Consider the following 15,457-nt stretch of genomic DNA (forward strand, 5'->3'; position numbering starts at 1 on the left):
AGCAAATTACTTCAAATTACGCAAACCATCCGAGCCAGCTGCCCAGGGACCTCACTGAGGCAGTTTGTTATTTTTTTCGTAATTTCCACCATCCATTAGTCACTCCAATGGAGCTCTGTGTTAGTAATTTTGATCTAATGAGTCTTTCCCAAATGTCAGTGATCCATTGTATCCCCAGATTTTTTCAGTTTGCCTTTGGTGTAGATAGTTCTTCCCAGAATTATTTTATCAAAAGAATAATATGTATTCTCGTAGAACATTTAAAAACAATACTTAGGCAGAATTTTTTAAACCTAAAGTTTTTTTATCTTTTCCGTCCATGATGTTTATTTTGTGTTTTTTTACCCTTACTTTTTGTAGCCAAAGTGGACTTTTTTGGACTCTGCTCTCTCTTTTTTTTTTTAAAGATTTTATTTATTTATTTATCTTTAGAGGAGAAGGAGAGAGGGAGAGAAACATCAATGTATGGTTGCCTGTTGTGAGTCCCCTGCTGGTAGTTAGCCTGCAAGGAACCGGCATGCAACCCAGGCATGTGCCCTGACTGGGAATCGAACCTCAATCCTCTGGTTCGCAGGCCCGCGCTCAATCCACTGAGCTACGCCAGCCAGGGCCTGGACGCTGCTCTCTTAACTGCTTAACTGGGTGTAGCAGGTTTGATTGTTAATTCCTCTCTGTACAAGGGGACATCATTGTTACCAAGTTTTTGCTAAGAATGTAAATTCTTAAAATTAACTGTTGATTCTTGTGATAATTAATGTAAAAGGTACAGTGTTTCCTTTGAAAGAAAAGTCAACTCAGGAGCCAGGCTCACACGATTACACAATTAATAACGCGCATATTGTAAATACTTGAAATGTTATACAGCTGATTAGTGTAAAGAGGGCGCTCCAGCCATGTCAAAGTCAGGGGTGGGCACAGAGTCTCTGAGTTCCATGCCATACAAAATAAGTTCATTTGTTTGAACGCAACATTGAATTTCATTGCAGTAATATAGGAATGTGAGCAGGCAGGCAGACGAGATGATATATAACATGCTAAAAATGAAAGATGTGAAAGAAGAGATTGATTTCATCTGCTTCCTGGCTGGTTTCAGAGAAGCTCTCTTGTAGAGAGCACAGTCAGGTCTATGAAGACATGGTTCGTAGAAGTGAAAACGTAAAGCCCTCCTGGGAAGAAAGGCCTTCCTTGGTAGCTGGGGGAGTCGGTGCTTCCTTCACGAGCACACTGTTAGAGCTGTGGGTTCCTTGGACACCGACTAGGGGGGTGAATCCTCTTCTGCTCAGAATAGAGGAGGGACCATAATGCAGGCTTGTATAATGTTCCTAATAATTGAAAAGCTAAAAATTTTGTGTATTTAAACATTCATTCTTATTCCTGAGTAATAGAATTCTTAAGATAAGTGTGTACTAATAAATGATACAGGTATTAATGAAAAAATCACCATTTGTAGTATGTACAAAAAAGGGTTATAAACATTAAAGTGCCAAAGTTTCTCCTTTATTACAAACTTATTGCTCAATATGAATTGTACTTCATTCCAAATACTGGAATCCTAATTAATAATATTTGATTGTATGGACATATATAAACTCTTCCAAGAGCAATACTGGATTTATTTGGATTTGTTAGCATGATAACTTACTATTTTAAATTAATATTTAGCATAATTTTGAGGAAGCTTTAAAATATAATGCTTAATCATTTAAATACCTAATTTTTATTTATATTTTAGTTTATGATCGAAATAAAGAATTCTGCTGTGTCTTGTATACCAACTGATTGGATTAAGGTTGGAAGGTAGGTTTAAAAATATATATTTTAAAATTAACATGAATGATAATAACATTTGTAATCTGTGTTCTACTGACTGATAATAACCATATCCTTGCCACAAGAAGCCATTCTTACCCTTTAGGTTTTTTTAATGGAAATTTAGCCAAAGGAAAAACTATGTTTCATCCTTTTTATCATTAATTTAAAACACTTCCCAAAAGGTATTNATAATATTTGATTGTATGGACATATATAAACTCTTCCAAGAGCGATACTGGATTTATTTGGATTTGTTAGCATGATAACTTGCTATTTTAAATTAATATTTAGCATAATTTTGAGGAAGCTTTAAAATATAATGCTTAATCATTTAAATACCTAATTTTTATTTATATTTTAGTTTATGATTGAAATAAAGAATTCTGCTGTGTCTTGTATACCGACTGATTGGATTAAGGTTGGAAGGTAGGTTTAAAAATATATATTTTAAAATTAATGTGAATGATAATAACATTTGTAATCTGTGTTCTACTGACTGATAATAACCATATCCTTGCCACAAGAAGCCATTCTTACCCTTTAGGTTTTTTTAATGGAAATTTAGCCAAAGGAAAAACCATGTTTCATCCTTTTTATCATTAATTTAAAACATTTCCCAAAAGGTATTTTATTAGTAAACATTTGTTTCCTTGAATTGTAAATTGCTGTTTTATTTTTTACCTCAGAGCATACTTTAAACACATGAAAGAAAAAAGTTGAGGAACCTTCAATTCTAAGATTAATTTGGTTGCTTGACTTTCTTGATGAATGTAGTACTTGACATTTCTTTTATGAAGCTGAAATTTCATTTTCTACTTCATTGAGTTCTGCATTTCTTTATTCTCAATGCTTTCCATGGCTCAGTTATACTAGTTCATTACATCTTTTTTTTTTAGTTATATCATGAATTGATGAAAATAAATTAGAAACAAAATTAGAGAACTACATTGAGACTCTGCCTTTTTCCTTGGTTGGGCAAAGAGGGGATTTAGAGAAGTGGTATTAAAGAAGTGTATCCTCCTGTGAATAGTATCCTTTGTGGAATACTTACTGCTACTGTTATTAATATGTTTGCATGAATTTGAAATGAAAATTTTGCATTTGCCTTAGGTAGTAGACTGTACTTAGGTAGAGTGACTGTAGCTGGTGACGGTATGAAAGAACTCTGTTAAGAATGGAAGAAAATCTCGACACAACGTGTGAATGATTATTAATTTATTATTTTAATTAAAAAGTTATTATCCATTTCCACTATCAAAGGATGCTGAAGACACAATTGTGTGTTTCTATAACTCTAAATACCATCCCTTTTTCCCTCTATGTTACCAGAAGCTACAATTGGCATTTGAGTATTGTTCATTTTAGAAGATGCTGTTTTCTTTTTGCAGGCATTTTTTCCTTTATTTATTTTTGTCCTGTACTAAAGCTAATGAATGGAATTATGCTTTATGAAGAAAAATTACTAGAAATCATGTTAGCCTATGTAGAACAGTAATGGAAATGTCTCACTAAATGGGTTTTGTCAGAAGAGAAACAACTGTGATAGATGCATTTGCATATAAAGCTAGATGACGTAATTTAAAAGCAACAGGCAAGGCATCAATCGGTACCAGCATCTTTTGAACATTCAGTGATGTAAATGGAAAGAATAGGATGGTTTGGGGAAGGTTCATTATAATTTTTAATGTTTGTTTGGCCATCGGAGTCCTGACAGGAGTAGGCTAGAATACCACTAGTTAGATTTTGAATGTGAAAGGATTACCCCTAGTCCAGTAACTTGCCAGATTACAGATGATTGTGACAGTGCATTGCAGGAGTGGGGGGCAAACAGAGTACACTCTGTCATCACCTGCTTATCACTCAGCCCCGACCTTTCCTTCTTGAAGGTCTCATCATAGTAGCATCATTCATCATAGTAACAACATCAACATCAGTGACCACAGCCAGGACCATCACAGAACGAGTCCTAATGTTGAGTACTGATGAGGAGGTTCTGTTACCCACTATCTGTTTGATCCTCTCAGCAGTACCTCTGAGGTAGATACTATTATTACCCCCATTTTATGGATGAGGGAAGTGATGTGTAGAGGTCATTTATATTTGCCCAAAGTCAGTCCTATAGCGAACAAGTTAAGTGGCAGAGTTGGGTCCCTGGCCCAGGTTCGGTGACTGGGGAGCCATGGCATCCCCCACTGCACTCTACAGCTTCCCGAGGAAGCAGAGATTCTATGCAAGCTCAGGGAAGGAGCTCATGTATTCCTTTCTGTGCAGGGTCACTGTGAATCTACAGTTGGATCATGAGAACTCTTTGCCTCCTGAATTAATGCATTGCTGTTCTTAATAAGGCATTATATTTTTCTTTTTTCACGACATGCTTATAAAATATAAAGAATCATATGGCCTTCACTAATGAACACACCTCTGAGCTTTGTCAGGACTTTTTTTTTTTTGCAGCATTTGCTTCTGATCTTTTTTTTTTAAGCACTCATTTTCCTTTAGTACAGTNTTTTTTTTTTTTTAGATTTTATTTGTTTATTTATCTTTAGAGGGGAAGGAGAGAGGGAGAGAAACATGAATGTATGGCTGCCTTTTGTGCATCCCCTGCTGGTAGTTAGCCTGCAAGGAACCGGCCTGCAACCCAGGCATGTGCCCTGACTGGGAATTGAACCGCGATCCTCTGGTTCGCAGGCCCGTGCTCAATCCACTGAGCTACGCCAGCCAGGGCTATAATTTTTAATGTTTGTTTGGCCATTGGAGTCCTGACAGGGGTAGGCTGGAATACCATTAGTTAGATTTTGAATGTGAAAGGATTACCCCTAGTCCAGTAACTTGCCAGATTACAGATGATTGTGACAGTGCATTGCAGGAGTAGGGGGCAAACAGAGTATACTCTGTCATCACCTGCTTATCACTCAGCCCCGACCTTTCCTTCTCGAAGGTCTCATCATAGTAGCATCATTCATCATAGTAACAACATCAACATCAGTGACCTCTGCCAGGACCATCACAGAACGAGTCCTAATGTTGAGTACTGATGAGGAGGTGCTGTTACCCACTATCTGTTTGATCCTCTCAGCAGTACCTATGAGGTAGATACTATTATTATGCCCATTTTATGGATGAGGGAAGTGATGTGTAGAGGTCATTTATATTTGCCCAAAGTCAGTCCTATAGCGAACAAGTAAGTGGCAGAGTTGGGTCCCTGGCCCAGGTTCGGTGACTGGGGAGCCATGGCATCCCCCATTGCACTCTACAGCTTCCTGAGGAAGCAGAGATTCTATGCAAGCTCAGGGAAGGAGCTCATGGTATTCCTTTCTGTGCAGGGTCACTGTGAATCTACAGTTGGATCATGAGAACTCTTTGCCTCCTGAATTAATGCATTGCTATTCTTAATAATGCATTATATTTTTCTTTTTTCACGACATGCTTAAATGATAGAGAAAAGCATAAAATATAAAGAATCATATGGCCTTCACTAATGAACACACCTCTGAGCTTTGTCAGGACTTTTTTTTTTTTGCAGCATTTGCTTCTGATCTTTTTTTTTAAGCACTCATTTTCGTTTAGTACAGTTTAAAGAAAAAAGCTTTCTGCTTATGAAATGAAAATTCTGAACTTTGACTTTGCCATATGGGTGTAATTTGAAATGCATTTTAAAAGCTACCTGAACAAAGTCCTATGAACTCCAAGTACTTTATTTACAACAAAGATCTTTGGAAGCAGTAGGGTTCAGGGCCGTAATTAAAGAATGTTCTCTATTTACAGCTATTTACTTTCAAGGTTCATCAGAGAATGATAAATAACTACTTTAATTTTTATGAAGAGATGGCATTATTAATTCCTTAGTAATCTTGATTTCCTATTTTTGTTTTCCCCTCTTCTAGCACAAAAGCCGTGAGCCGCTTTCACTCTCCTTTCGTTGTAGAAAATTACAGACGTCTGAACCAGCTCCGGGAGCAACTAGTCCTTGACTGCAATGCTGAATGGCTTGATTTTCTAGAGTGAGTTTACAATGAAAAATGTAATCTGACTTTTTGCTGTGAGAAATAGACCGGGAAGTCTTTGCACCCAAAAGAAAAGTAGAGATTACTGCTCGTGACCTGCCATCGAATAGTTGAGTTCATGTGTTCTCTGGTTTTATTTTTAATCCATTGAAATGAAAGCTCATCTTCAGTCTTTGGTGAGAGACCAAGTATACTGTGTTGTTACTGCTCTAACATTTTGTTCCTAAGGATGTTCAATAGAATCATTTTTATGAAATTCACCTTGGACTTTGTTTACTTTTCTTTTAAAACTCGGAACAGTTTCAGAGTAGGAGAAGTAGGGGTTAGTTGTTTTGTTTTCTCCCTAACTTTTTATTTTGAAAAAAATTTAAATTTATGGGAAAGTTGAAATGAAGACCTATGTACCCTTCATCTAGAATTATCAAGTGTTAACATTTTGCCATATTTGTTTTACATCTAATACACCTTTTTTCCTGAAACGTTTGAAAGTAAGTTTTAGACATTAACACTTCACCCCTAAATACTTAAGTATACATTTTCTAAAAATAAGGACATTCTGCTACAAATTTAACATCATTATCACATCTAAGACAAAATTACTATTAATTTAAGAATATATTGAATTAATTCCCTCATTTTCAATAAAAGATCCAGTGAACTGTAATATACTGCATTTGGTTATTCTGTCTGTTTAGTCTATTGGAATCTAGAGTAGTTTGCCACCTTTTTGTTGTTTATAATATGAGATATTTTGGAGAGTAATTGCCATTGTCTTAAAGCCTGCCTCATATTCTGGATTATTAATAGCCATGTTCATTGACAAGTTTAAGTTAGCAGTGTGCTGGTAAATGATTAGCAGCTGGCTCGCTGGAAGGGTAGTAGTGTGCATGGTGTCTGCAGCGACTGGTTTGAAGCTGCTGCTAGATGGGAGCTGGGAAGAGATGTACACAGTTGACTTCCATGAGTCTGTGGGCCCCGGCTCCGAACCACCGCTCCTCCAAGCACTTTAATATGTACTACCTCATTGTTCTTCCCAAGAGCCCTGTGCATTAAGTATTATTATCATCCCCAGTGAGTGAAATGATGTGCAGACTTAAGAAGTTTGCTCACAGGTTGAGGGTTGGTACCCAGGTTCAAGCCCAGGGTATCTCACACTGGGGTCTGGACCCATTGCCCTCAGGCTATCAAGGCTGCCCATGATGGATCCGCAGTCATCTCTTTAAACAGAAACCTCTCGTTAGTCTTTCTCTTTAAAAACTCAAACAGTAAATATTCAGTGAGTCCCTTCATGGAGCTTTATATATATAAAATAACCAGTCTGACGAATGAAAAAAAATAAAGAGCAAAAAAGGATACTGTGTGACAGTTTTTAAAATGTTGGTGTCATCTTTTTGCCCAGAAGAGTGTTGAATTACAGGATCAGAAAGAGATTCTGATTGACTTATCCTGAGTCTGATGAGGTTATGTTGACTCACAGTCTTGAACCCAGGGATGGAAATTTGGTTTATTCAGTTTCTTTCTCAATTAACTTTCAATTTCCCATTTTAAGGCTTTTCAGGGCCCTTGAGTCTCTTAGATCTTTTGGTTTTTCCCTTAGTAGCATCGCCGAGTACGTGAAAACCAGACTGAAATGACTTCTTTCAGGCTTCAAGGGCCAGGTTCTAGGGTTCTGGGGTTTGGTGAGGTGATTCATATTCATTCTATTCATAGCATACATGATTTTATGAATCTGGATTATGTTCTCCCTGCCATTATTCTAGACTAAAGAAAGTCCAGATCTTCCAGGCTAAAGACTTGAGCATTCTCCTTGATTCTTTTTTCTTTGTTGTCCCTTTATCTGTTATCAAATACCTGCTTGTCTTTTTTCCCTTTGGAATATCTCTTTGATCTGTCCCTTCTTCCTCTGTTGTCCTCTGTTAGCCACCATTGCCTCATGCCTTTCTTACTGTATCACCCCTCTGCCTGGGCCCTTATGCCAAAGTAATCCAGGAGAATTCTACTTTCATCATATCATCCATTCGATGTAGTTCAGAGGTGCAAAGAGTGAGCCAACACTAAATGTGACATAACAAAAGGTTATGATATTCGTGATATATTGTTAACTGAAGGATGCAAAACAGTATTAAAGTATGATACGATTGTGTGTGTGTGAATCACACACATGCACAGCATGCAAATATTTCTGTTTTTAAAAACAAAATACATATGCTTATTGTTCATTTGTTTATATTTTGGAGACATGTCTATTCATATATTCATATGTGTGTGTATATATAGTCTCAAATATTAATTGGTTATTTCTGAATGGAAAGGTTTCTGGAGACTTTACTTTGCAAATACATGATTTCAGAAGTTTTTATAATACCCATATATTATTTTAAATATATTAAAATTTTTATCTTAAAAAAAAACACTGACTGAAATTTAGTTAGAGCATTTGCAGCCAGAGCTCCCACTTGCGAATTGCACTGATTGTTGTGTCAGCTATTGATCGAGATGCCAGATGGTATGAATACGACGTCCTTTAAAGATTGTGAACCTCAGCGAACCTAACATTGGAAGACTAATGACCAGCTCTGCCGGTCTCTTTGTCTCTTCCTGAGATACTCACTGTGGTGCACTAGTCAGATTACTTTAGATCCGAATACTGCAAGAAATCAAGACTGGAAGAAATTTGGTGACTGGAACACCTTCTCAAAAAAGTCTCTTCTTTTGTGTGCTAGGAGTTGGGCTGTGGATATTGAATAATCTTCTCAATCACAAATTCTTTAAAGATTGAATTATAATGTCTTTCATATAGTAACTCACACAAAAAAGAAAAAGTATTTTCCATTTTTCAAACCTCAGACATCACTGAGCAGCATCTCTCATAACAGCTTCAGAACCCAAGTATCTTCCTCTGCCTTCCTTGGGCCCAGCAGTGTCTTTCGACCAGAAATTAACTGATAGCACTTTGGCTTCGTCCGTAAGTTGGCTGGCGGCTTAGCGAGAGAACTGCGTGCTGTTGTGACATACGCCCAATCTGTCAGGTTGTTCATCTGCATTTGCCCGATTTTCAGCTGGTAATTTTACAGTCTTTGAAATTTGGCAATGTTTAGAGACTAGATAAGTACCAAGAAGTCAAAACAAGGCTTCATAAGAGTTACGATGATGATGTTTAAGATCATCATTTTTAATTTTATTCATGATAATATACTTGACATAAGAAAGAACATTATTTTCCATATCAAAATAATTACCTTATCCTTCCTGCTTTTTTTTTTTAAGTGAAATGGCCCCTACTGAGAACTATGTTACCCATTTCAATTCTGGAAATTTAGATGATTGTTAGGTACAGTTACCCTTAAACTGGGCAGCAACAAATTAGGGTTGTGGTAGCAAGACCTGAGAAGGACGGAGTTAGAGGAAGAGAAAATGGACTTTCTGTAAGTGCCAGAGGCCCTTTGACACTCATATCCAGAGAAACAAGGGCAGAAATATCGAGTGTGGCTGCTCTCTGGCAAGAGAGAGCATCCCAGGACAGGGAGGTCGGGTGGGTCAGTAGTAGGAGCAGGGGACAGAGAAGGCACAGTCGATGGGGTTAGTGCTTCGATAGCTGAGAAACTGACGCCAGACCAGGGCGGACCAGGCACAGCCCCTGGGCAGCCGCCCCGGGAGTGTTAGGTCCATGCAGCATGTGGCATCTTCAGAACTAAGAGGCATTTTTATTTTATTTTATTTATTTTTTTAAGAGTTTTAAAATTTATTTATCTTTAGAGAGGAAGGGAAGGAGAGAAGGAGAGAAGCATCAATGTATGGTTGCCTCTCAAGAGTCCCCTGTTGGGAACTGGCCTGCAACCCAGGCATGTGTCCCGACTGGGAATTGAACCGCGACCGTGTAGTTCGCAGGCCCGCCTAAGAGGCATTTTTAAGGTGGCAGCTGAGCGCGGCCTGTCGGATGCCTGGGGCCAGTCTCCTTTGTGTTTGGGGCTTTGCACAGACTCTTCACACGGCTGGTGGGGTTCATGTGATTTGTTTTGATGGACTTCAATTCAGTGGGAAATAGGTAAATTACATTCATTATGTTCTGTGTACTCAAAGAAGTATAAAATATACTGTAAATACACTTTTGAATTCACAAATAGTTACCATAAAAATAAAGCTGGGTACCTAAAATGTTTTTACTATCTGAAAAAAATTATTTACATAGAATACTTTTCTAATGTTATGAGAAAGATCAGAAATTACAGATTCTAAAAAAATCAATACAGAGATAATGTAGAAATAACTGGTCACATAATAGCTTAATCTGGATATCCTTTGCAAGCTATGAAGCACTCTAAAAACTTTTTAAGACCCAAACAGACTAAACTGAAAGTCTCTGAAACCCACAGTACAATAGAGAAGTCTGTTTTAACGGAAGTATTCAGCATAATGCTCTGTTTTGGGAGGGGGCATTATTTAAAAGGCTGTAAAGGATACCTGTGCTGTGAGATACCAGGGTGATTTAGAGAGAGGGGAGCACCTGTGTGCATTCTTACATTTTTTTCTGAATGATTCTTTCATTAAAGACTTTTCGAAGCTTCTAGACCATCAGCTATTTAATTAATGACCATTATCTTTTAAAGACCAATCATAAAAATAAATTTTTGTATGCACTATTAATAGGGTAACTGCAGGTCACTGAGAAAAGTACTTTTCTTCTTACTTGCCTTCCAGGTTATGGACTAGATCTTAGGGCTGTAACGATAGGTAAATCAGATGGATGTGTGCTCCACCATGGAGAAGCTTCCAGTTCAATGTGAGAGCTGGAAACTGTTACTCCTAGTTTGGATGATGCCAAGGAGGAAAAGCACAGAGGGAAGCTGGCCCGTCTGGGTAGTTCGTGATGTCAGTGAAGCTGAATGAAAATGATTGTATTTCGTTCATTGTGTCTAAATTACAATGTCATGGAGAGATGAAATGTACAATGTATTATTAAATAGTAGACATTTTTGTATAAAACTTTTATGTATATATGATTCTATCCAAATGAAACGAGAAGGCTCAGTAATCAAATTATATTAAATAGGGAAGTAGTTCCATGTAATTTCTGTCTGTCTTTTAACTGCTAGTTATGACCGGTTATTTTGTTTTAGCTTATCTTAGCTAATAAAGTGCTTATTATACAGCTTTTATAAGCCTAAGAAACCATTGTTGCTCACCTTTTCCTGGTTGCTTCTGTAGGCATTTCAGTGAACATTATCACTCCTTGTGTAAAGCAGTGCATCACCTAGCAACTGTGGACTGCATTTTCTCCCTGGCCAAGGTCGCTAAGCAAGGAGATTACTGCAGGTAATTACATTTTTTATTTCCCCCCTATTTCAATGCTTTAGGTCAGATGACATTATTCAGTCAGTTTTAGTGTTGTTATTATAAAATACTGAAATTACTCAAGTATGTTGGACTCTTGGTAAAGCTGAATATCATACACGTAGCTTGATTTAAAATTAAATTCTTTTCTTGTTTGCTCTATCACTAAATACAATGAAAGCAGGTGTTCACTATAACGCTGGAGGGGAATGTTATATATTTCAATTTTAAGTTTATGTGGTGACAGTTTATAAAGGTGTAATCCCGCCATCTGTTACTGTTCACTTAAGCACTTTACAATGTGTTTAACTTGATAGAAGTCTCCTTAAATATTGAAGTCAGATGCGTGTGACACTCAAGGTGTCAGTCATTCCGAGGCTGACTGCTCCCTATTGCCGTCAAATTACTGTTCCTTAAGTTCAAAGCCTTAAACTTGAGCCAGTCTTTCTACTCTATTCTTTGTCCTTCAGGCCCACTGTGATTGGGGGTAGGGGTGGGAGGTGGGCCCTGCCGTCCAGGTCCTCTGGGTGGCCATCCTGTTCCTGTAGCTTTTCTGGGCAACGATCTAGGTTCCCAGGAGTCCAGGCCTCCCTGTTCCTACAATGGCTCGGTGCCAGGGGCTCTCTGGGTGGCTTCATTTCTGTGCTTAGGCTAGCTCCTCAGGGAACCCCTGGCTGGAATTTCGTGCCCGTGGCATTCTTTTGTGCCAGGTCTCTCAGGGGCATTGCCCTGTCTGGGCTCTCTGGGTCTCTTTTATAAGAGTACTGTCCCATTCGTGAGGGCTCTGCCCTTGTGACCCAATCAGCTTCTAATATCATCACATTAGACATTAGGTTTCAACATAGGGTTTTTGGAAGGGGGCACAGATGTTCAGTGTGTGGCCCAAAGGCTCAGTTTTTTCATATCCCTAAGAAACATTACAAAGTATTTAATTTGGGGGCTTATTGTGAGGACTGAATGGGAAACCCAGAAGAGATGTCTGTCAGTGCCTGTGGGCACACAGAGTTTATTAGCAGAGATGCTCTGCTGTTCATACTTCCTTCACGTCTTGGTTTCCTCTCTGGTTTGTACCAAATACCTTTTTAACATTTAAATGTCCTGTATGCCTAGCACAGTACCTGTAGTGGCTGTCAAAAATTGTTTGATGTAAAGCATGTATTTATTTGTGGGAGGAGAGCTGGAGGAATTGGCCATGCCGTTTATAGGCTGAGCATGTGCTCGGTTTGCTGTTTTATTTCATTTTGTTTCGTTGTCCATTTATGCGTTGAGTGTACCTACGGTGTCAGGCACAATAGTTTTGTTTAAAATAGGATCTTCGCATTTTCATTTTTGCCTAATTTCTTGTCACGTCAGAGGAGTCAAACAGATTTGCCTGATCAGCCACCTATAGGCATTTTAGAGCTCAAATGCTACATTGTAGTAAATGGAGGAAAATTATATTCTATTCCTCCTCTATAAAAATGAGATACATAGATTTGCTGTAGTTGACTCTAGTTGTAGAAAAGTAAGAGGTGCCCTTCAGTGAACTTGATTTGTTCCTTATGTATTGCAGTCTTAGTAGGAGTTCTTTCTCGTTGCACACCATTTGTGCAACAGACTTTCCCTAATGGATTCTGTTTTGAATTAAGCAGAGGATTGGCCACAGCCTGTGCACTTAATGTGTTCACATGGAGCTCTTTCCATTGAAGAATACTCATGCCTGGCTTATGCCTTCTTGTACTTCGTCAGGTGGCCTTTTGCCATTTGCTGCTGCTGCTGCTGCTGCTGTGGGTTGTGGAAAAAGAAGGATGTACATGTGGTCTGCCACAGCACACCGAAGTGAACACTTCATATCTATATGTTTGTGTGTGTACTTATATGCATACTCAAACATACATTATATGCATACTCAAACATTACACAGGGGGTATAATTTTCAGTGTGACATGGTAATCAGAATCTAGATTTGTTGTCCCGGGCTTGGTCTCAGCCCGCCCTCTGTCACCAGCTAGCCATGCACTCTTCTTTAAGTCTTAGAGATCGGTATATAAAGTGGTAAGAAGTAACATTATGAATTAGTAAATAGAGTAAATCTTACAGTTGTAGAAATTTTTTATTTAGTTGTAGTTTTAGCAAAAGCTCTGAGGAGTAAAAAATATATTTCTTCTATATCACTGTAAAAATATGTAGACTCATTAGAAAAGTAACAGTTTTAGAGCGTCTACCATATGAAAGTTTGGCCCCAGATTTCTTTTTTAATTTTTGCTTTTTAAAAAAAATTAATTATTGTTCAAGTACAGTTTTCTGTCTTTTACTTCCATCCCAGCCCACCTACCCAGTGCTCCCCACCTTCCTCCCATTTGTACCCCCCTTAGTTTTTGTCCGTGTGTCCTTTATGCTAGTTCCTGTAAATCCTTCCCTTTTTTCCCCTGAAATTCCCTCCCCTCTCCCCTCTGGTCCTTTCAGCCTGTTCTCTATTTCAGTGTCTTAGGTTGTATTTTGCTTGTTTGCTTGTTTTCTTCTTTAGGTTCCTGTTTTTTCAATTGAGTGTAAATAGCCATGGAATAGGAAACTTTTATCTAAAATGTATTTTAAGTATTTAAGTATCTAAAATGTATTTTAAGTATTTAAGTATCTGAAGTTTATACTTTTTTCCCCTTAGATTTCCACCTGGTTTAAAGATTTTAGTGCATTTGAGGTGGAAATGGGAGGGAGGGGGAGGGCTGGATGGGTGGGCTGGGATGGGAGTAAAAGACAGAAAACTGTACTTGAACAATAATTAAATAAGTAAATTTAAAAAGATTCTAGTGCATTGGAGCTCATTGATCATGTTCTGTTTCTTGGGGCAGTTAAAAGAGAAAGATGCAATTTTAAAAATGTAAAATAAAATAATAAATTCGTCAGGTTTAATGTTTCCCTTCTTCCATGCAGCGTCCAGGTTTCCTCCGATCTGCAGGTCCATCGATTTCATCCTCCTGGTTTTCCTACCTTTTTGCTGTAACTGTGCTGCCATCTCAGCTCTGTGAATTACCGTCTGCTTCTTACGCTTATCAGGAAGTGTTGTGGCATTATATGATTTTGATGATAGAATAAGTCAGTGTAGATTTTAGAGCAGAACCAATCACTCAAAATTTTATTCTAAAGTGAAAACCTTCCTGGGAAATTGTATCAGCGTCATGAATATGATGTATTGATTTCACTTGGCAGGGCACCTTGGATTTTGTTTTTAAACTCGTATCATTTACAGATGGTTTTATTTTTTCTTTTACAGTACATTCATAACTCATCTAGATAAAAATTTTATTTTTAGAATTATACTCTAAAATTTAAAAACTGTCCTTTTCCTGTTGTCATAAATGTCTTTTTCCAAAGGATGGTTTCAAATTGTTTAAGAAGATAGTTTAGTCACTTTCTTTGGGAAATGCGAGTGTATATTCTTAAGGTTTTGTTAGCCAGATATATTGAGGAAGAATTTCAGTCTTGAGTAAAGTAGTATTTCTTGGTGGTACGAGTAAGTTCAGAAATGTACTTTTATGGGAAAGTTTAGTGTCAAAGAACTTGAGGAGGGCATTGATAGAGCAGGATGATGAAAATGACTGACAAATGGCCAAGAAATAGATGAAAAGATGTTCAACCTTAGTAGTCAATGAGGGCAAATGCAAACAATGAGATAACACGATTTACCACCACATCATTAAAAATTAGAAATTGATAATACCAACTTTTGGTGATGATATGAAAAACAAGTCAACTTTCATATTCTACTGGTGGGAAGGTAAATTAATATAGCTACCTGTATCTATTCAAATGAAAAATTGCATGCACTCTGACTGGAAATTCCACTTCAGGAATTCCCTTTAGCTTAGAGAAAGACCTGGACATACGCACATGGCCATGCATATAGGGTTGTTCATTGCAGCACTGCTTCAAACAGTGAAAAATCCGAGCAGTGTAAATATTCAATGGCAGAGAACAGCTAACTCATCCACAGTGCAGAAGCTTGCAAAGAATGCTGAAGATCTGATAGATAAAGCTATAGGTAAAAACAAATATTAAAGCTGACAAAACAAGACTAGAAAAAGCAAAAAAAGTTTTTAGTATCAAACAAAGTACCAAAAGGTGCCAAAGACCATACCAAGATGTTTTAAGTAAATGGAATATGAAAATTCTAAGGCATTCTGTCCACAAGTCCAACACATAATTTACATTAATCTAATAATCTAGAAATGATTTTGAAAAAGATTTTATTTATTATTTGTAGCGAGAGGAAGGGACAGAGAAAGAGAGGAAGGGAAGAGAAAGAGAGGAAGAGAAACATCAATATGCAGTTG

At 37.6% G+C, this 15,457-nt stretch overlaps 1 protein-coding gene across 1 annotated transcript in view; it reads left to right on the forward strand.

Moving 5' to 3' along the window:
* MSH3 (mutS homolog 3) overlaps positions 1-15,457 on the forward strand; it is a 143,865-nt gene that overhangs the window by 87,928 nt on the left and 40,480 nt on the right. The window contains exons 16-18 of the mRNA XM_037032459.1: positions 1,733-1,797; positions 5,697-5,813; positions 11,022-11,129. Coding sequence (XP_036888354.1) covers positions 1,733-1,797; positions 5,697-5,813; positions 11,022-11,129 — 290 coding nt within the window. The remainder of the gene's footprint in view (positions 1-1,732; positions 1,798-5,696; positions 5,814-11,021; positions 11,130-15,457) is intronic.

The sequence above is a fragment of the Sturnira hondurensis genome, unplaced genomic scaffold, assembly GCF_014824575.4.
Source record: "Sturnira hondurensis isolate 20B ecotype Veracruz unplaced genomic scaffold, ASM1482457v3 Scaffold0021354, whole genome shotgun sequence".
NCBI classification, from domain to species: Eukaryota; Metazoa; Chordata; class Mammalia; order Chiroptera; family Phyllostomidae; genus Sturnira; species Sturnira hondurensis.